Raw genomic sequence first — 21,768 nt, 5'->3', positions numbered from 1 at the left:
GAGAGACCATACCGCCCGGGTGGGCAAGACAACAATTTTATATATATATATACTGTATATACAGTGCCTTGCAAAAGTATTCGGCCCCCTTGAACCTTGCAACCTTTCGCCACATTTCAGGCTTCAAACATAAAGATATAAAATTTTACTTTTTTGTCAAGAATCAACAACAAGTGGGACACAATCGTGAAGTGGAACAAAATTTATTGGATAATTGAAACTTTTTTAACAAATAAAAAACTGAAAAGTGGGGCGTGCAATATTATTTGGCCCCCTTGCGTTAATACTTTGTAGCGCCACCTTTTGCTCCAATTACAGCTGCAAGTCGCTTGGGGTATGTTTCTATCAGTTTTGCACATCGAGAGACTGACATTCTTGCCCATTCTTCCTTGCAAAACAGCTCGAACTCAGTGAGGTTGGATGGAGAGTGTTTGTGAACAGCAGTCTTCAGCTCTTTCCACAGATTCTCGATTGGATTCAGGTCTGGACTTTGACTTGGCCATTCTAACACCTGGATACGTTTATTTTTTAACCATTCCATTGTAGATTTGGCTTTATGTTTTGGATCATTGTCCTGTTGGAAGATAAATCTCCGTCCCAGTCTCAGGTCTTGTGCAGATACCAACAGGTTTTCTTCCAGAATGTTCCTGTATTTGGCTGCATCCATCTTCCCGTCAATTTTAACCATCTTCCCTGTCCCTGCTGAAGAAAAGCAGGCCCAAACCATGATGCTGCCACCACCATGTTTGACAGTGGGGATGGTGTGTTCAGAGTGATGAGCTGTGTTGCTTTTACGCCAAACATATCGTTTTGCATTGTGGCCAAAAAGTTCAATTTTGGTTTCATCTGACCAGAGCACCTTCTTCCACATGTTTGGTGTGTCTCCCAGGTGGCTTGTGGCAAACTTTAAATGAGACTTTTTATGGATATCTTTGCGAAATGGCTTTCTTCTTGCTACTCTTCCATAAAGGCCAGATTTGTGCAGTGTACGACTGATTGTTGTCCTATGGACAGACTCTCCCACCTCAGCTGTAGATCTCTGCAGTTCATCCAGAGTGATCATGGGCCTCTTGGCTGCATCTCTGATCAGTTTTCTCCTTGTTTGAGAAGAAAGTTTGGAAGGACGGCCGGGTCTTGGTAGATTTGCAGTGGTCTGATGCTCCTTCCATTTCAATATGATGGCTTGCACAGTGCTCCTTGAGATGTTTAAAGCTTGGGAAATCTTTATGTATCCAAATCCGGCTTTAAACTTCTCCACAACAGTATCTCTGACCTGCCTGGTGTGTTCCTTGGTTTTCATAATGCGCTCTGCACTTTAAACAGAACCCTGAGACTATCACAGAGCAGGTGCATTTATACGGAGACTTGATTACACACAGGTGGATTCTATTTATCATCATCGGTCATTTAGGACAACATTGGATCATTCAGAGATCCTCACTGAACTTCTGGAGTGAGTTTGCTGCACTGAAAGTAAAGGGGCCGAATAATATTGCACGCCCCACTTTTCAGTTTTTTATTTGTTAAAAAAGTTTAAATTATCCAATAAATGTTGTTCCACTTCATGATTGTGTCCCACTTGTTGTTGATTCTTGACAAAAAAAATTAAATTTCATATCTTTATGTTTGAAGCCTGAAATGTGGCGAAAGGTTGCAAGATTCAAGGGGGCCGAATACTTTTGCAAGGCACTGTAGCTGATTTGAGTGAATGGATTTTTTAATTGAATTGGAATACTTTGGCTGCCAACCTATACTAGTATATCATATTATTCCACGTGTGGATAAAAAGAGAATGGCATGCAGTAGGTTCTAATTCAGTGGTAATACATGACACACAGAGGCGGCTAGTAACGCGTTACATCTACTGCGTTACATTTACTTGAGTAACTTTTTGAGAAAAATGTACTTCTTAGAGTAGTTCTACCAAGCAATAGTTTTTAATTTTACTTGAGTAGATTTGTGAAGAAACAGTACTTACTCCGCCACTTTGGGCTACATTAGAGTCGTTACATTTTTCCTCTTTATTCTACATACTGACTTTATTTTTGCCAGAGATGTTGACAGTGGCTGTATCAGTTTCACCAATGAGATGTCGCAACAATAACCACCACTTGACTCCATTATACCTACCTATCAGAGCTAACAATGTTTATTCTCTTTACTAGAGGGCACTCATGCATTGGACAGGTGACTTTTCATAGTGTTAATCTGTTCTGAATTCCATGATTTTTGTGTCATCTTTTGGGTCTAATATGGTCATGTATTAGGTCATAGTCCAGTATAATAAGTGCGGAGTAAAAATATGTAACTTTTTTTTTTTTAAATCTGACATTAACCGTAGTTACTCACAATGTTACTCATTACTTGAATATTCTTTTAAACAAATACTTTTTACTTGTCTTGAGTACATTTTTGGATGACAACTTTTTCTTTTACATGAGTAATATTACTTAGAAGTAACGCTACACTTACTTGAGTAAACGTTATGGGTACTCTACCCAGCTCTGATGACACAGATACTACTAAATTCTGTGAAATTTATTTATTTATTTATTTATTTTGGGGGGGGGGGGGGGGGGTGGCCTTACTAGGTCAGTTGGAGTGCTTACGTCTCACTAGTCAGTGAAAAAGTGGCAGGCATATTTTATTGATAAACAGCCTATAGGACATTAATTTAGAAAATCAGGATAATTTGCCTAATACTCAAAGCACTCATCTCAGTGATGTGATACCGGGAAAAAAAATAGGCTAAATGATACTAAAAAAAACAAAATAAAAATAAAATAAATAAAAAAACAAAACAGGAGACCACAACTTCCAAGGAAAAAAGAAAGCTGTATTTAAGAGACAATATACTGCTGATGTCAGGCCTTTTCAAATTTAAAGTACTGTATCCTTTATCATGTTAACAGATTTATTTGTCATTCACACACATTCTTGGTAGAACTCTCCATCCCATAATAAATATTTCATTCACAGTACTTGACAACATACGTCAAATGCATTTGGGTATCTATTCCTGTTACAGGCAGCCCGTTATTTACTAAATACATTAAAGCAGTTGCAAGTTAGTTGCTGCCCCCGCGACCCGACTTCGGATAAGCGGTTGAAGACGGATGGATGGATATGTACAAAAGGTATGTAAATATATATACATATATACATACACAATATCTACGAATTGATTGCAGCATTTCCTTAGACAACAAACAAAAAGTTCAGACACATCACACATAAACTACTTTGTTTTCTGAACAACACAGCTCTGGATTTAATTGCATTCTTCTAACAAAATCCAAAGCAAATAGTTTGCTACCCAAATGGCAGAAAACAGAAGTCAATGGAAAAATCCTTCAGGAGACAGACTGAGGGCAGTGGTTACTCTCTCCGATAATAAACACACTGTCACATAAATACCTCTGCGACAGAGTTAAGGAAAAGTGAGCGTAATAGCAGAATTTTCGATGTAGCTCGTAAATTTGACCTTATTAGATTGCGTACGCGTTTCTTAAAAATGTCTTAAGAGTTTACGTGTTCCCATCCAACTCTCAACACTCTCAGAACTCGAGCATCAACAAATGAGCTGAACTCTGACATCATTGAAAAGAAATTCGTTTAAAACTGTTTTAACGTCAAATCTGTCAAAAATAATAAAACCATATTGGTGCATACTAAGTTACTTAAACCTGTAAAATTGCGAAATTGTGGACACATGGGCCATAACTAAATGACTGTGATCATTGTTCACAAAAATTCAAACAACATACGTACTTGCTGCCACAAAAAAAAAAAAAGAAAAGGAAAATGTCAGTCTTCTATACTGCTTTATATATATTTTTAGGGTGACATATAATATGCAGTATGTATGTACAGTGTGTCACAAAAGTGAGTACACTCCTCGCATTCTGAAAGCCCGCAAACAGTTTGCTGAAGACATGTCAACAAAGCACATGGATTACTGGAACCATGTCTTATGGTGTGAAGAGACGGGCGGGCTTTCTTGTGTACCGTCTTCAGAAGAGGCTTCCTCCTGGTGTGACAGCAATGCACACCAATTTGATGTACAGTGCGGTGTAGTATCTGAGCACTAACAGGCTGACCCCCCACCTCTTCGATCTCTGCAGCAATGCTGACAGCACTCCTGTAACGAGTCGCATGACATTTTGGAGGTGAAATGACAAGCAGTACTCAATTAGGACATTTAGGGATGCACATAGTTTCTAAGGGGTGTACTCACTTTTGTTGTTGTTTTTGCTGTTGTTGGGGTTTAGATATTAACGGCTATATTTTGAGTTATTTTGAGGGGAAAATAAATTAACTCTATTATATAAGCTGCACACAGACTACTTTTCATTGTGTCAAAGTGTCATTTTATCAGTGTTGTCCCATGAAAAGATATACTTAAATATTTGCAGAAATGCGAGGGGTGTACTCACTTTTGTGATACATTGTATTTGCATCAAGATAGATTGTGTGTTTCAAGTAAACTGTTTAGGGGTTTGCTGTTATTCATTTATTGAAGTGACTCAAGTTTGCGATTTCAGAGCACGATGCTGTTTGAATTGGGACATTCCTTACACATTTGGATGGGAAAAAAATTAAAGAGACCTATTTTGATGGCATATGTCACTCCATCAGACAATTTACAGTTCTCCATGACTCCATCACACAATCTCCCAACTGTGACTCCATCACACAATTTCCCAACTGCGAGGCAGATGTTCTAACCACTTGTCAACCACGCTGTGCATTTTACAGTTATTTATATTATTATAAATATGCTAACGTTTAACTTTCAAAGTCATTCCTGGCCATAAAATGCATTATCCTTTACTACTTATCTCAAAGACTACGTTTATATGCAGCCACAAACCCTTTCTTATGAATCTTTTTAGGAGGTCCTTGCTTATTGTAAAAAGTTTGTAAAACATTGGCGTATACTGTTCAGGGAAGCTTGAGTCAATCACAGGTTAAGAGACCGGAAACACCTGAACTGATCTGTCAATCCATTGACCTCAGTCCAAATGTGTGGCAGCCACTTCTCTGCGCCACTATTACTATTAAAGAATGATATCTAAAGCTTACGTCATAACTCTGAGTGATGAAGTGGGTGGTAAGACGAATCGGTTGTTGCTTCTTCCCTGTTCAACTTTGCCTGGTCCACCTTTACATCTTCGCTCTCCCTTTCAGGTACGCGTTGCTTAGCAAAACCAGGCTCCTCCTCGTCCATGATTTTCAGAAAGTCATAGAACTCCACTGACGGAGGCCAGTCATCTTTTCCTAACATCCCTACAAACAGAGAACAATCAATCCATACATCTAAAGTATAACATAACTCGGAAATTGGTTCCACATGAGGTAATCGTATAGTCTTTTTAATGTAATGCAAATGCAAAAGTGCCAGAGAGCAACATGCTAACTTTTTGAGTAATATGAAGCTGGATAATACGGAGAGCACAATGTAAGGAATGTGTTGCAACACACTTAGTTAATTAGGGTATAAACAAAAACACATTATCCCACAATGCACTTAGGAAATGGGTGAAAACTTACAGCTGGCCTAAAACAAGTTTTATTTTTATGGCTGAAAAACATTTCAGAGCTATTACAACACTGTGCAAAGCTATATATGGTCAGCTTTTTCAAACAATTTACTGCTTCAAACTGAATTATTGTAATGATGATTGCTCTCTTCTGGGACAGAACATATTAGATGCTAGTTGGATAATGATTTGCTTTATGGACAGTAAAAACTGTGTGGGATTTTATGAACGTAGAAAAAATAAACAGAGTGATATATTGAAATTTCCCCTTCCATTTAAGTATACAGAGCCACACAAAAGTTTGGAGAATGAGAATGGCCTTTTGAATGTACAGTACTCTCTTGTAGTGTTCTGAGACATTTGGGATCCTAACCTGCAGGAGATTCTCTGGCTTCCTCCACCCTCTGCAGCCATTGCAAGACAGACTGAGCCACGATGGGTGTGTTGTGTGGGTACTCGTAAACTTCATGTCTAGATGGCAAATGAGTGAGAACCAGTGCTGGGAGGGGGGGCATTGTACCCAGGTATGAGCCCAAGACTGACATTCCAGCTGGAGTACGACCACTGTAAAAGAAAACAACAAAATGTATCGATTTTAAAGCAGAGACGGAAACCTTTTTGATTTTTTTAAATATCTGCCTTTAGGTGTGCAATGTTGTTATCACAACTTTTGCCTGGTCTCATTAAGGAACATCACGTGATTCGTTTTCAGGGATGGAAAGTAATACTTTTACGCTCGTTACTGTAACCACATAGTTTTTTCCGTAACATGTAATTTTGGGATTTTTTTTTTTTTTTTTAATCAGTAATTTTACTTTTATCTTAGTACATACTTGGGGGAATTAATATACTGAATTACATGTTATAATGCTTCCGTTATAAAGTAGGGGAAAAAAAGAAAAAGCACTAGTGTGGCTCACACAGAGAAGACAATAGTTAATTAATTACTAATAAATCAGGCATAATACAAAAAAAAAAAAAACTCAAAAATTGTGTTTCAAGTATAGATGGATACTGGTCAACGCTACATAGCTACCAAGTTTCAAGACGATCGGTTCACGAATTACAGAGAAGTAGGACTTAAAAGTTAGTGACTATAAGAACAATAAAACCTAGTGCTAATAATGGTGTTACGAGTATAAAAGTGATGCCCCACAGTAATGGCGTAATTTATTTCTGTAGTGAATAATCTAATTAATTACTTTTCCCATCTTTGCAACGCCGTTGCTGATACTGAGGACTATTTGGTTGAATGAAGCGTGAGTTGTCTGGTTTTGTCACACATCAGCTGCCTGCCTGAGTAGAGCAGACAACACAACAAGACAGTGATAATGGCAACGGTTATTGTGCAGTACGCTTAACATACAGTTTCAGAGATTTGCACTGGTTAATGGTCAGTTTACATTTGTGTTTTCTTAACAGACTAATACTATATAGTTGATCTAAATAAATACCAAATATTCTAAAATACTGTGTATATGTAGTGTTTTTTTCTTCAATCAGTTAATACAAACATCCTTGATGTGGAAGATGTTATAGAATGTATAATGTAAAAAGGTGTAGAAGAGGAAAAATAAAAGCAGTTACAGTACTTTGCTGAGTAACTAATTAATCTTACAACGAGGTAACTGAGTTATTAACTCAATTACATTTTGCGAGAAGCAATTTGTAACTTAACTAATTACTATTTTCAAGTAAGATTAACAACACTGAACAAAACACACACACATACACACAGTAACTGAATAACTTGAGTAGATTTTAAAGGAGCTACATTTTACTTTTAGTAGATTTTTAAACCAGTACTTTTGCTTGAGTAAAATTTCACCAATGTAACAGTACATTTACTTGAGTAGATTTTTTTTTTTGGTACTTTTTGTTTGTTGGGTAAAGTTGTAATGTCAACTGCCCTTGCTGACAAATTTATTTTTGGACGAGTTTGGGATCAGCAGTTACTGGTTATTGGGGCACCAACTGGGAATTGAACACACAGCGTTTGCACGAAAGGCAGCAGTTTCTACAAGTGTATGCATGTATGTGCAGTGTATCACAAAAGTGAGTACACCCCTCACATTTCTGCAGATATTTAAGTATATCTTTTCATGGGACAACACTTACAAAATGACACTTTGACACAATGAAAAGTAGTCTGTGTGCAGCTTATATAAGAGAGTTAATTTATTTCCCCCCCCAAAATAACTCAAAATATAGCCATTAATATCTAAACCCCTGGCAACAAAAGTGAGTACACCGCATGGGAACTACGTACATCCCTCAATGTCAGCATTGCTTCAGAGATTGAAGAGGTGGGGGGGGTGGGTGGGGGGGGGGTTCAGCTTGTTAGTGCTCAGACCATACACCGTACTCTACATCAAATTGGTGCGCATGGCTGTCACCCCAGGAGGAAGCCTCATCTAAATACGGTACAAGAAAGCCCGCAAACCGTTTGCTGAAGACATGTCAACAAAGCACATGGATTACTGGAACCATGTCCTATGGTCTGATGAAACGAAGATTAATTTGTTTGGTTCCGATGGTCTCAAGCATGTGTGGCGGCGACCAGGTAAGGAGTACAAAGATAAGTGTGTCATGCATACAGTCAAGCATGGTGGTGGGAATGACCCTTCAATCTTTGCAGCAATGCTGACAGCACTCCTGTAATGAGTCACATGACATTTTGGAGACAAGCAGTACTCAATTTGGACATTTAGGGATGTACGTAGTTCCCATGCGGTGTACTCACTTTTGTTGCCAGGGGTTTAGATATTCATGGCTATATTTTGAGTTATTTTGAGGGGAAAATAAATTAACTCTATTATATAAGCTGCACACATACTAATTTTCATTGTGTCAAAGTGTCATTTTGTCAGTGTCCCATGAAAAGATATACTTAAATATCTGCAGAAATGCGAGGGGTGTACTCACTTTTTTGATACACTGTGTATACTGTATGAAGAAAGAGACAGATGGACAGTCAGACAGAGAAAGAGAGTGTGTTTATAAAGTGTCTCAATTTGCTGTCAAGTGTCCTTCAAACACGCCGACCTTGAACAGTGAAGGTTTTAAGCCAGCGACTGACATCAAGGGTTTATATTCTCTGAACTTGTGCTGACTTGTGCATGCAGGTCAAAATTACATTTGCCGTTTAACTCATTGGCTGCCAAGATAGTTCATTTGACCATTTATTCATTCATTCATTTTCCATGCCGCTTTTTATCGTGCAAATTTTAATATAACAACACAATGCAATGCTTTGAAAATAAAAGGCTGAACAATTTAGTATAGAACCAAATTTGTAATATTCATTCATTGCCAGCTAACTATGGGCAGCAAGCGAGGTACACCCTGAATTGGTTGCTGGCCAATCGCAGAGCACAAGGAGACAAACAACCAATCACACACGCACTCATACCTATGGACAATTTGGAGTGGTCAACGAGCCTACCATGCTTGTTTTTGGTATTTGGGAGGAAACCAGATTATCCGGGGAAAACCCACGCAGGCACGAGGACAACATGCAAACTCCACACAGGAAATGACATGCTAACCACTCACCACTGTGCCGCTTAACTTTTTTTGAAGAACGTTGGCAATGCTTCTTATTAGAAGCTAGATTTTACAGCTCTATGCTTACAGTCAAAAGGACATATGGACAGTGGGGCAAATAAGTATTTAGTCAACCACTAATTGTGCGAGTTCTCCCACTTGAAAATATTAGAAAGGCCTGTAATTGTCAACATGGGTAAACCTCAACCATGATAGACAGAATGTGGGGGGAAAAAAAACAGAAAATCACATTGTTTGATTTTTAAAGAATTTATTTGCAAATCATGGTGGAAAAGAAGTATTTAGTCAATACCAAAAGTTGATCTCAATACTAGGGCAGCAGCTATCGATTATTTTAGTAGTCGATTAATCGATGAGCTAGTTAGTTCGATTAATCGAGTAATCGGATAAGGAACATAAAAAATTAAAATACCTGAGCTGAGCCTCAAACGGTATTTAAATTAAAGAGGATCTATGTACAACAAACATTTGGCTAACTTACATAGCAAAAGGCTGCTAGCTTAAATGCTATAAAACGCGAATGGTTTTTTTTTTGTTTGTTTTTTGTTTTTTTACACAATGCTCTTGATAAATGGTTCGGACACATATTTCCACAAAAAACATCTAAATATACCTACAAACTACTTTACGAATGCGTTAAAGAACATTACCTCGAACAAAAGCTTATGTTGGTCTTAACAAGGAGCAGCAGCTGGATTTATTAACATGAAATGAGGCAGACTAGAGGGCAGTGTATCCACCCAAACCAATTAAACTGAATGCAAACACTTTTAAAACAAACCATTACAACACCGCTTTAATTAAACGAATACTCGAAGCAGCAAAATTTAATTCGAATATTTTTTTCTAATCGAATACTCGAGTTAATCGATTAATCGTTGCAGCACTACTCAATACTTTGTTATGTACCCATTGTTGGCAATAACGGAGGTCAAACGTTTTCTGTAACTCTTCACAAGCTTTTCACACACTGTTGCTGGTATTTTTGTCCATTCCTCCATGCAGATCTACTCTAGAGCAGTGATGTTTTGGGGCTGTCGTTGGTCAACACGGACTTTCAAGTCCCTCCACAGATTTTCTATGGGGTTGAGATCTGGAGACTGGCTAGGCCACTCCAGGACCTTGAAATGCTTCTTACGAAGCCACTCCTTTGTTGCCCTGGCTGTGTGTTCGAGGTCATTGTCATGCTGAAAGACCCACCCACGTCTCATCTTCAATGGCCTTGCTGATGAAAAGAGATTTTCACTCAAAATCTCTCAATACATGGCCCCATTCATTCTTTCCTTTACACAGATCAGTCGTCCTGGTCCCTTTGCAGAAAAACAGCCCCAAAGCATGATGTTTACACCCCCATGCTTCACAGTGGGTATGGTGTTCTTCGAATGCAATTCAGTATTCTTTCTCCTCCAAACACGAGAACCTGTGTTTCTACCAAAAAGTTCTATTTTGGTTTCATCTGACCATAACACATTCTCCCAGTCCTCTTCTGGATCATCCAAATGTTCTCTAGCGAACCACAGAAGGGCCTGGACGTGTACTTTCTTCAGCAGGGGGATACGTCTGGCAGTGCAGGATTTGAGTCCCTGGCAGCGCATTGTGTTACTGATAGTAGCCTTTGTTACTGTGGTCCCAGCTCTCTGCAGGTCATTCACTAGGTCCCCCCGTGTGGTTCTGGGATTTTTGCTCACCGTTCTTGTTATCGCCACGGGGTGAGACCTTGCATGGAGCCCCAGATCGAGGGAGATTATTAGTGGTCTCGTATGTCTTCCATTTTCTAATAATTGCTCCCACAGTTGATTTCTTTACACCGAGCGTTTTACCTATTGCAGATTCATTCTTCCCAGCCTGGTGAAGGTCTACAATTTTGTCTCTGGTGTCCTTCGACAGCTCTTTGGTCTAGGCCATAGTGGAGTTTGGAGCGTGACTGACTGAGGTTTTGGACAGGTGTGTTTTATACCGATAATGAGTTAAAACAGGTGCCATTAATAGAGGTAATGAGTGGAGCCTCGTTAGACCTCGTTAGAAGAAGTTAGACCTCTTTGACAGCCAGAAATCTTGCTTGTTTGTAGGTGACCAAATACCTTTTTTCCACTCTAATTTGGAAATAAATTCTTTAAAAATCAAACAATGTGATTTTCTGTTTTTTTCCCCACATTGTCTCTCATGGTTGAGGTTAACCCATGTTGACAATTACAGGCCTCTCCAATCTTTTCAAGAAGAACTTGCACAATTGGTGGTTGACTAAATACTTATTTGCCCCACTGTAATTAACAAATTAGATGTAACCATATAATGTAAATACAACATACAGGTGGATCCAACAGGTCAAATATCGCTCAATCCGCTTTCCTCCTAATTGCACAACTCCTCTCATCTCCTCCAGCAGCATCTTGTTCTGCCTCAGCCCGATTTCATCTTCTTCTTCTCCAACAAACAGCAGGAGAAGGGCTTTTCCAAGGCTGAGGTAGGATGGCAGGTTTTCCACTGTCAACTCAGGCTGACAATATAAAAGAGGGGAACAACACGATTCACATGAATAGGGGAGAAGTAAACGGTGCGTTATTTATGGTATTTTAACCGTGTATCCACAACGGTGTTTGTATCTGCATCTGGGACTTCATCTTGGACCTAACTAATTCCTCAATAGGTTATTACCACACCTAGCAGCTCCTTTAGGATAGTTATATAGGTAGTTAGACAAAAATTACCAAAACATGCAGCAGTGCGGCATCAATCTCAGATAGCAAGTGATCCACAGAGGAGAACAGGGACAACACGGAGGGCTGAGTGTGCACCCTCCAAGATGGAAACACTAAAACTGCAGGGAGGTTGACAGAGAGGTCAGCAGCCCTACAAAGAACATATGGCGCACACACAAAGACACAAGCACGAAATAAAATACATAGCATCTCGCAAAAGTGAGTAAAACGCTTTTGTAATAGTGACTGAAGACTGACTTTTATCAAGAATAAATGGATTTTTATCAAGGCTTTATTGCTAAAGTACCAAATTCAAAGAAAAAAGCAGGGAATTTAATAGTCTGGGACAACCTTGAAGAGGAGGAACAATTGACAGCACGTACCATTCCTGTGCCAACACATCTGTCAGCAGGGCGCTAAGCACCCTGCCTCGCAGCGACTTTGCAGCTTCATTAAACACTGGCACACCTGCCAACACAACCAAAGACATAACCTCTGTATTAGTCAAGCTTATATATATATATTTTTTTTTACTATGTCTTGTTAGTCATACTTCAAAACTTGGATTACACATTTCGTCTATTAGAGTATCTAAGTTCATTGTTATCAATACAGACTAGTCACAAACTATTATACTGTATTACCTGAATGTATTTGAGTCCTAAACAGGCCGACCATTCTGTCAGGGTTGTAGTCCGTTAGCTCAGGATGAGGCACCCCATGAAGAAATGATGTCACATCCTGCTGATTAGACAGTAGCTGGGGAGTGGCCGGACGGCTCCTGGGTTAAAGACAAAGGACTTTTCGACACACACACGGGTGCCATCAAGGATTTGGATCCCTGTGTAAAGTTTATTACTCTGGCCACTACTTTATTGCCACAAAATGGAAAGGTATTGGAATAGCACCACTGTTTTCTCTCAAACCCCAAACCTCTCCAACAACTTGTCTTTTTTTATATGTTCACACACAACTCAGCACATAATGTTTTCCCTTGTGGTCATTGTGGACTGTGAAGATATCTTTAATGGTCCTACTCAGACATACACAATTCGTGCATCTTTTGCGTGGCACTTAATCAAAGCTCCAGTGATGTCAAAGACAAACAATCTTTTTTTGCTTCTATTAGTTAAAAATTAAAATAATTATTACCGTAATTTTTGGACAATAAGACGCTACTTTTTCCCCTCATTTTGAATCCGGCGCTTTATAATCCAGTGTGGCTTATTTGGGTTAATAGGCAACCCTTTACTTGACAGGGGCGTCATAACACTGCCATAAGACCGTCATAATTATGACATGACACTGTCATGGGCATTAATGAATGCATACGACAGATGTCAGTAAGTGTCATCCGGAAAATCATGTCACTAACTCCATTTATGTCCAGCTCGGATCTTTTTACATCCATTCAAAGTGAGATAGTTTGCTGGATGATACAAAATGACATCTGTCATAACCATTCATTAATGCTCATAGCAGTATCATGTCTCATAATTATGATGGTCTTATGATAGTCTTATGGCACCACGGTCAAATTAAGTGTTACTAAATACTATGGTTGTTCCGATCATGTTTTTTTGCTCCCGATCCGATCCCGATCGTTTTAGTTTGAGTATCTGCCGATCCCGATATTTCCCGATCCCATTGCTTTTTTTTGCTCCTGATTCAATTCCAGTCATTCCTGATCATTTTTCCCGATCATATACATTTTGGCAATGCATTAAGAAAAAAATGAATGAAACTCGGACGAATATATACATTCAACATACAGTACATAAGTACTGTTGTGCCCTGCGATTGGCTGGCAACCAGTTCAGGGTGTCCCCTGCCTACTGCCCATAGTTAGCTGGGATAGGCTCCAGCACCTCCGCGACCCTCGTGAGGAAAAAGCGGCATGGAAAATGGATGGATGGATGGATGACAATAAATCCTCAAGATGGCATTTACATTATTAACATTCTTTCTGTAAGAGGGATCCACGGATAGAAAGACTTGTGACTTTGTATATTGTGACTAAATATTGCCATCTAGTGTATTTGTTCAGCTTTCAGTAAATGATACTGTAGCCATGGCCGAATGCATGATGGGAAGTGGAACCATGACTGTGCGTAGTGCTACCAATTGCTATATATTCTCTGCGTTGGGAAATAACTTAAGGTGTTAAGAAAAAGATCAATTGCTACTTTGCTTCCCCACATTGCTTCCCATGATATATCTAATCGTAAAGAGAGGGATTGTAAGGCTTTAGCCAATTAAAAAAATGGCTCCAAAGGCTGCCAAAATTCACTCTACTCATTTTACGCTGCCTTTTATCTCTCTATATAGGTAAAACGGCGCCATTAGATTGAGCACCGCAATACATGAGTGGGTCGTGCACCGCATGCATAAATTGAGTTAAATATTGTAACGTGATACATTTTTAAATAAATTAATTACCGCCGTTATCGGGATAAATTTGACAACCCTACCTTAAGCCTAAACTAAAGACTCTGGATGAGTGTAACATATTATGTCTGTAACGTTAAATACAATTTGAAAACGATTTAATTAATATATATATATATATATATATATATATATATTAAAAAAAGGCATGGCCAATATTTTTTAGCCGATTCCGATACTTTGAAAATGACGTGATCGGACCCGATCGATCGGGACATCTCTACTAAATACCAAAACTAGCAATGAATGAAACAACTGGAACAGTAACTGAAGAAATAATTAGTACAGAACATGGATTTTGATTGTTATTTACATCTGGTGGTTCATTTGGTCTTATGACAGTCTTATGGCGCCACTGACAAATACAGTGTTAATAAATACCATAACTAGTTTTTTATGAAACAACTGGAACAGGAACTGAATAAAAAATTAGCACAGAAAATGAATTTTGGTTGCTATTTAAATCTGTAGCGCTGCTATGCATGCGAGAAGGCATGTTGGACGACAACAGTGTTGACAACAGGTGGCAGCAGAGGTTGACTGTCTCCCGAAAGGAAGCAGTGATGTCCAAATGAAGCTTCTTGGAAGTAACGAAGCTTTGAAGCCAATTGGTTGAAAGCTTCAATGTGGTTCAGGCTTCTGATGCCACGGTCAAATAAAGTGCTACCGATTAATATCTTTTGGTGTAAATATCCCATAATACAGTGAGGACAGCTGCAGTTTATAGTCCAGTACGGCTTATAGTCCGAAAATTACGGTAATAAAATAAAATCCTTCCTTTTTTTTTTGTTATGTGTTTCTACTTTGTTTCTTGCTAAATTGATTCATTTTTGTTTTTTTTGTTTGTTTGCCATAATTATTAACGGCAGCTGTAGCATTAATGATTACTATTAATCAAAAAAACATAATGCTCGGTTAATCTACAATGGTCTTTCTCAGTATAGACATGATTCATTAAAAAATATCAGACTAATACACAATATTGTAACCTCAAAGGTGAGCTCATCAAAAAATGTCATTATTGACTCACTTGTATTTTCATCCCGGTACTACTCATAACCTCATTGCCTGGATGCTTACAGTATATCGTGTCTTGTGACTGATAAACTATCCTATGATTAAACTACAGTTAAAAGTTCTAATCATAGGCAGGTTTAATTTGAACACCTCAAACAAGGCAAAGTCCAAACATTTTTCATGTACCGGGTTTGTTTTCGGCATAAGATAAAGTCTATAAAACTCCACCCATTTTGTCACCTTTCCCAATAATCCAACATACAATTTAAGCAAAGTAACACAATAGCATCTCACAACAAAATGAAGCGATGCAGCGGCTCACATCCCAACATTCCCCTATACTCTTGAATGGGCTCCTGAGGGCGAAACAGCAGGATACTTGGGAAGGCAGTGATTGGCTTGAAGGAGATTGGTAGAAATCCGACTGGTTGAGCAGCACACAGGTCCGTCCATTCCCCACAATCCACTGCGCTCATGTGAACATCAGCGATGTCAGCATCTACAACATGTGGCAGTGGCAATAAAAAGAAGCTTCAGCATGGCCATATGAATTATCACACTTGCATTTATTAGTTACAGAGTTTAAAAAAAAAAAAAAAAATCACAAGCTACTGCGTGCTGGTAGATACCTGCAAACCACTCTCCCACTTCTGTAAAGGAGCTAAGGAGGGCCATTGAAACGGCGTCCCCTGGTGGTTATAAAGGAAACTGTAATTAAACCGATGCCCATACAGTGCTTTTAAATAATAGCGTTTATTTTAGTTTTTTATTGATACAGTCATCGGGGTAATTATTCCCAATCAGTGACTTAAGCTGTGCGTGCGTTTCTAACTAATTGCTTATTTGTCTGAACCCTCTATTGATTGGTGACCAAACTACGAAGATCTGGCAGCTGAAAAAGAAGTAATACATGTAAAGTGATTTGAAGTAATGGGCAAAGTCCACATTAAAATGTCAACTTAAAAAAAGTCAGCTGTGATAGGCCCAAACTTTCCCATGAACCTGAACAGGATTCGTGGAAGAATATGGATGAATATACTGAACGCTCACTTCCTATTGACGTTTTTGATGAAGCAACATCAATTTGAATGATAACCGGTTTAGGAGCAGCTAAAGAAAGGGGAACAGAGGCTTACATTTGAGGTAGAAAAGCACCACTGTGAGGCCACTTTGAGCTACTGCGTCAGGGAAATCATCAGACGTCAGTTGGGTGATGGAGTCCATCTGCATCTCGTGGCCACGGTTCACATAAAGAGATGCCGCAATTTCGTCATCCAATTCCCCTGGGCGGAAAAAAAAAACACTACTAAATATTGCTATCATTTCCTCCTTCTGTCATGGTTCCAGCTCATTGAGCTTAACTGCTGCGCCATGTTACCATTAGATACTGCCTCATTGATATTACACTCCTCTGCTTCCAACTCCTCATCTTCCATTTCATCTCCCTCTTGTTGGAGAAAAAGCTCCAAGAGCTCATCCAAGTTTTCCAATGTCAAATACTTGACATCAGATCCCTAAAAGTAAGTACGATACAGGCAACATTTGGAAATAAGGGGGTTACAGTGTTACCTTAACATCAAGATACTTTATAAATAGACTGAAGCCTCTTTTTACTTTAAAATGCTAATGTTTTGAATTTAGCTTAGTTTACTGCCACCATACAGCATATGCATTTTTTTTAATTGCTCACAAATCAAACAATTGCTTGAATCTGGGCAAAAAAAATCTCAAGGCTTCACTGTACACAAATTTTTTTCCCATTTATTATTACCATACCTTGTCCGGCAGCCTGTAAGCAGCATTATATTCAACAGGAGTTTTCACTGTAGGACTCTTCCTAATAACATATAGTTGAAAATTACATTACTCGTGTAACAAACCACAAAAAAAGCACAACACCATGTACGCGTACCTTTCATCTTACCTATGTACAAGCATCAGCAGGGCGACGCCACGGATCTTCCAGGCCAGAGCGTTGGCCGTGTCTCGATCCAGATGCTCTGTTTCTGAATGTGAGAACAGAAAGACCTGTGGAGTTTGTTGGTAGGGAAATTGAGGCTTCGGAACAGCGGAGGGGTCATCGTATACTTCTGACTGATAAAACAGCAGAAGAAAAAATACAATTAAAAAAGCTCAAGAGTTTGTATGAGTTTTGTTGTTTTGGTTTGACATTTGTGTGATAGAAAATGTGCCTGTTTACCAAAAGTGGAGCCTCCATGAGTTGCAAGAAGGTGTGCATGCCGAGTGTGGAGAGTGGTGTCCTCATAGGTGTCAAAGGACAGCGATCAGTGTGGGAAGTCCTGCAGTGGAGGAACCACACTCGAGACAACAGGGATGCTCTATGAACACTGAAAAGAAGAGAAAAGTGCTAATGAGCATTTGAATCATTTTTGTTCATAAAAAACTAAGAGAATTCAAAATCTCTTTATTCACATAGAGCGGATGAGAGTGGACAAACATACCCTAAGCGTTTCAATACAGGGCCTCCAGTAATGAGGATAAACTGGTATTTGGATCCATACACATAAGCTGTCTCCATTACTGATCTGTGCTCTGAATTCACACAATCAGAAACAAGAGGTTAAGAATAGACTTTATGCAGTAGTCCACCAGGAGTCGCATACACAGATGGATTGTGAATGGGGAAATGTTGCAGAACATGTCAATGATGTGAACTTCACAAGGTGAACTGTGATGCCCATACCTTGCGTGCCTAAACTGCTGACATAACCCAGCACAATATCCTTCTTCCCTCTGACTGACTTCTCCAAGACTAAGAGGTCAGCGTCTGAATGCACGTACTTGACCTCATCTCGTAAAATGGCACTGAAGAGCAATATAAAAACGGGCACATTCTTGAAGATGAAATCTGGAGTGTGACTCTGTTTTTTGTAATACAATGTTCTCACACGTGAAATAAATAATAGCACTTTTAAGTACCAGAAAGCACTTAACTTTAAAAATTTGTCGTAAATTTGTAAATTTCATAACGTAACAGTATGACAAAGTGGTTTGGAGAAGATGTGCTCGATGTTTTTTTTTTTTTTTTTTTTTTTTTTTAAATAAAAATTGAATTAACGAATATTTATCTTGAGTGAGGTGTTTGCTTACTTACAACAGGACTTCAGAGACAATGGAGTTGACATCAAACACAGTGTCCAAATCAAAGCTCAAGAACTCCTTACCACCCCTTCAAAAAGAGATTTGGAATTTAAATTAAAGGAGAAAAAAAAAAGATTCCAACACCCACCAGTGAAATAAAACAATGTGTCTACTGGTAATAACCAAACAAACTACTCATTTTATTTGTGTTAATTTACTACACATTTGGGTATTACACCATAATGCCACATACCTGAAAAGAAAAGCACTATTGTGCACCGTTTCTTTCATACAGTATGAGGGCACCGTCTCCCTTTTGCAGTTTATCTATGTAAAAAACAATACAAAAGTCACAAGCAAAGTTTTTTTTAATACTGACAACAAACTAATAATCCTATTGCGCATATTTTGACAAATTCTCGAGTCAACTACCTTGCCCACTAGTATTCCATAGTCTTTCAAAACATCTGCAGACTCTTTCAGTTCCCCCAAGAAGAGAGAGATGGTTGGAGACACTGAAGACAGAAGAGGACAAAAACCAATGATTGGTTTTTGGCACTCGGGAGAATGAAAATAGGTTTAGTGTGGCACTGCTGTACCTTGATTCTCAAAGTAGATAAAGACCGTTTTCCCAGAATGCATTTTTTCATAAAAGTCCACAGCCGTGAATTCAAGCAGCACCCCTGATGTGTTGAACATGTCTGTGCATCCTCCAGCGTTGGCGCACAGCAGGAAGAGTGTCACATGCATCCACATTATTGACAAGTGAAGCCGTGTACTCCTCTAAATGTAAAAACGGGAGAAACAACGAGTTTAATAGTAGTGTACAGGGAAGGCAATGAATGTCAGAGATCATTTGAATCGGTACTTTATTGGATACAGATTTTGTGAGCTTAATTTGTACACGTGTCATGATCTACTCGCTGGCTGCCATTGACAGCACTAGCAATGGAAAACCAAACCTCCAATTATAAATTAATTAGATGCCTATCAGACAGGCAATGACTTAACGAATTCACTGCCATTAAAGTAATACACATCAAATCCATTTAAACTATTGTGGCTGACATTGAATAATTATGTTTCAGTGCCATTGATGGCGATTGATGTCCAATCCATTTAGATTGGGAGGCTTGGCAACAGTGTTGTTAATCTTATTTTAAAAAAGTAATTAATTACAGTTATGAATTACTTATCCCAAAAAGTAATTGCGTTCATAACTCAGTTACCTGAATGTAAGAGTAATTAGTTACTTGGCAAAGTAACTGGTGATAATTTTGAAGTTATTTTTTCTCAAAAAAAAAAAAAAAAAAAAAACAGGTCACACAATGTTGAGTTTAAAGGGTTTTTGGGACAATTGGCCCTAGCCCAATTCTTAACCCTAAACTTAACTAGACACGGGGGTATTGCGGATATTGCGATACTAGATAGTAACCTTTGCTATGTGTGGAAGTCATTTAATGTTGTGAATCAACCGTTAAAGTTGTTAAAATTGCTCCCGTTATTGCATTAGTTCCCTTCTGTCTACTTTCGACATGTGTACATTTTAAAACTGTTTCATCGTTTAAAAATAGATTTAAGTCATGAGTTTGCCTATTTAGGAGCATTTTAGATAAAAATGCTTAGGTTCGCTAGGAAGTTTCTCTACAACAGAGCCTTTCTGAGAGGCCTACTGCTTTAAGATGGCGGCTGTTTACTTATGCATCTAGTTCTTTATACATGTTGCTAATGCCGCCGTGTCTGTCATTTGCATCTAGTTCTATATTATGTGATATCTACCGTCGCATCATGTGGGCGTAGTTTGTAGGCTAACGGCTACAGTCAGGTATTATTGGAGCTACATAGCATCGCGTTTGCAACGGCGTCCCAACTCCCTTGCCTCCTCCCCACTCCTGCTCTGCTCTCTCGTCTCTGTGTCTTTCTCAGACTTTTCTCGCGTCATTAAACCAGCATAACAACACACAGTAACGCACACCTTTCCCGCCTCAGTAATGGTAACGGCGTTGCCAAGATGAGAAAAGTAATTAATTAGATTACTGACTACAGAAAAAAAACGCTGTTGGTAACGCCGTTATATTCTAACGCCGTTATTAACAACACTGCTGGACAATGACCGAAAGATAGCTCAGTCCTCCCTATCTTAATGGCAGTCAATGACTTAATGGCAAGTTGTTTAAACTGAAAAAGTGGATTCCAAAGCAATATTGGATTGTGTTCTTGATTCATATGTAACAACCCAAATGTGTTACTGCACAGTACAGAGGCTGTAATGAAAAGCGTGCATGCCCTCTACTGGCAATCTCACAAGCTACATGCAAATAGAAGTATTAATTTAAGTATTAATTAATCAGTCCTGATACACACACACAAAAAAAATCACAGATCAGGTTTTCAGTATCGATAAGATACTGGCCCATACTGCAAAGCTACCAAGTTTCAAGACGATCAATTCACAAGTAACAGTGGAGTAGGACTACAAAGTTGGTGTCCACAAGAACAACAACAACTAGTACTTAGTGACTTGACAGGCCTTCAGCCTTTAAAAAGAGAAGGGAAGTCAATAAGTAAAATATGAAGAGGAAAAAATAGTAAAAAAAAATAGTGGATTGATGGTCCATCTTGTACACAGTTTTGTTCTGTAGATTGACCGTGCTAAATTTGTGTTGTATTCAAACCAATCCAAGGTTATATAACGCCTCGTAAAATAATGACACATTCTAAAATTAAAGACTTTAAGAAGTAAAAGGAACTTGGTGGGTAACCTACCTGATAACATTAACTTTGGTCTGTCCAAGTGCAAAAAAGGGAGATAAAATCAGTACCACAACGCCAAAAGGATTACGACACGAGATACTTCCATCATCGCGGTGTTAATGAGCTGCAAAGTGCAAAACGTGTGCTTTGTCCTAAAATTATAACCAGTAGCGAGTGTTTTAGCATCGTGTGCTAGCTGCAACTTGGTTCCGTGATATATAGTTCTTTCAACATTAAAGGTGCCGAGTCTTAAAACGAGTTAATCGTGGATAAATCATCGAATTTTTGTACAAACAAAAATAATGCAGTATTGCATTCTGTTTTTGTTTTGAATAATGGTCTGGAATACAAGTCACCTTCCGTAGTGTAAACAACATCCCACTTTTATTTTCAAAATAATATTTTGTTGCTTTCCAAAATGCCCGGGAAAACTCTGAAAACATACCCAAATCAATGTAAATGACTAAATTAAGTTGATCTTGCAGCTGACGTGTGTCTCAACATAAATTTGGACAAAAATGAGTAGCCACGTTTTAACCACACTTTTATTTTGAATTTACTTTCCTTTAATTCAGCATGAACGTTTCAAGGCCTTGTGTTTTTTTTTTTGTTTAACCTCGTGATGTATGTAACCAATC

At 38.6% G+C, this 21,768-nt stretch overlaps 1 protein-coding gene across 3 annotated transcripts; it reads right to left on the bottom strand.

Annotated features, from left to right (window-relative positions):
• Window positions 1–2,725: 2,725 nt before the first annotated feature.
• On the bottom strand, window positions 2,726–21,496 carry txndc16 (thioredoxin domain containing 16). 3 transcript variants are annotated; one of them, XM_057830452.1, is made up of 21 exons: window positions 21,143–21,496; window positions 18,976–19,159; window positions 18,809–18,891; window positions 18,630–18,703; window positions 18,390–18,464; window positions 17,979–18,100; window positions 17,737–17,827; window positions 17,475–17,622; window positions 17,199–17,368; window positions 17,051–17,111; window positions 16,653–16,788; window positions 16,411–16,557; window positions 15,904–15,963; window positions 15,569–15,773; window positions 12,454–12,590; window positions 12,193–12,277; window positions 11,819–11,960; window positions 11,420–11,607; window positions 5,917–6,107; window positions 5,086–5,289; window positions 2,726–4,141 (listed from the first exon to the last, which is right to left on the bottom strand). In XM_057830452.1, exons 2-20 carry the CDS (start codon window positions 19,130–19,132, stop codon window positions 5,087–5,089), a joined length of 2,475 nt encoding a protein of 824 aa, XP_057686435.1. In that variant the 5' UTR covers window positions 19,133–19,159; window positions 21,143–21,496; the 3' UTR covers window positions 2,726–4,141; window position 5,086. The 3 variants fall into 3 exon arrangements, 2 of the variants coding, with proteins under 2 accessions (XP_057686435.1, XP_057686436.1); XR_009062603.1 differs by lacking the exons at window positions 2,726–4,141; window positions 5,086–5,289 and adding an exon at window positions 6,746–6,839 and having other exon boundaries at window positions 5,969–6,107; XM_057830453.1 differs by lacking the exons at window positions 2,726–4,141; window positions 5,086–5,289 and having other exon boundaries at window positions 5,956–6,839.
• Between the last annotated feature and the right edge of the window lie 272 nt (window positions 21,497–21,768).

This window comes from Corythoichthys intestinalis, chromosome 2, assembly GCF_030265065.1.
Source record: "Corythoichthys intestinalis isolate RoL2023-P3 chromosome 2, ASM3026506v1, whole genome shotgun sequence".
Taxonomy (NCBI): Eukaryota; Metazoa; Chordata; class Actinopteri; order Syngnathiformes; family Syngnathidae; genus Corythoichthys; species Corythoichthys intestinalis.
This window is presented reverse-complemented; position numbering and strand designations above follow the sequence as displayed.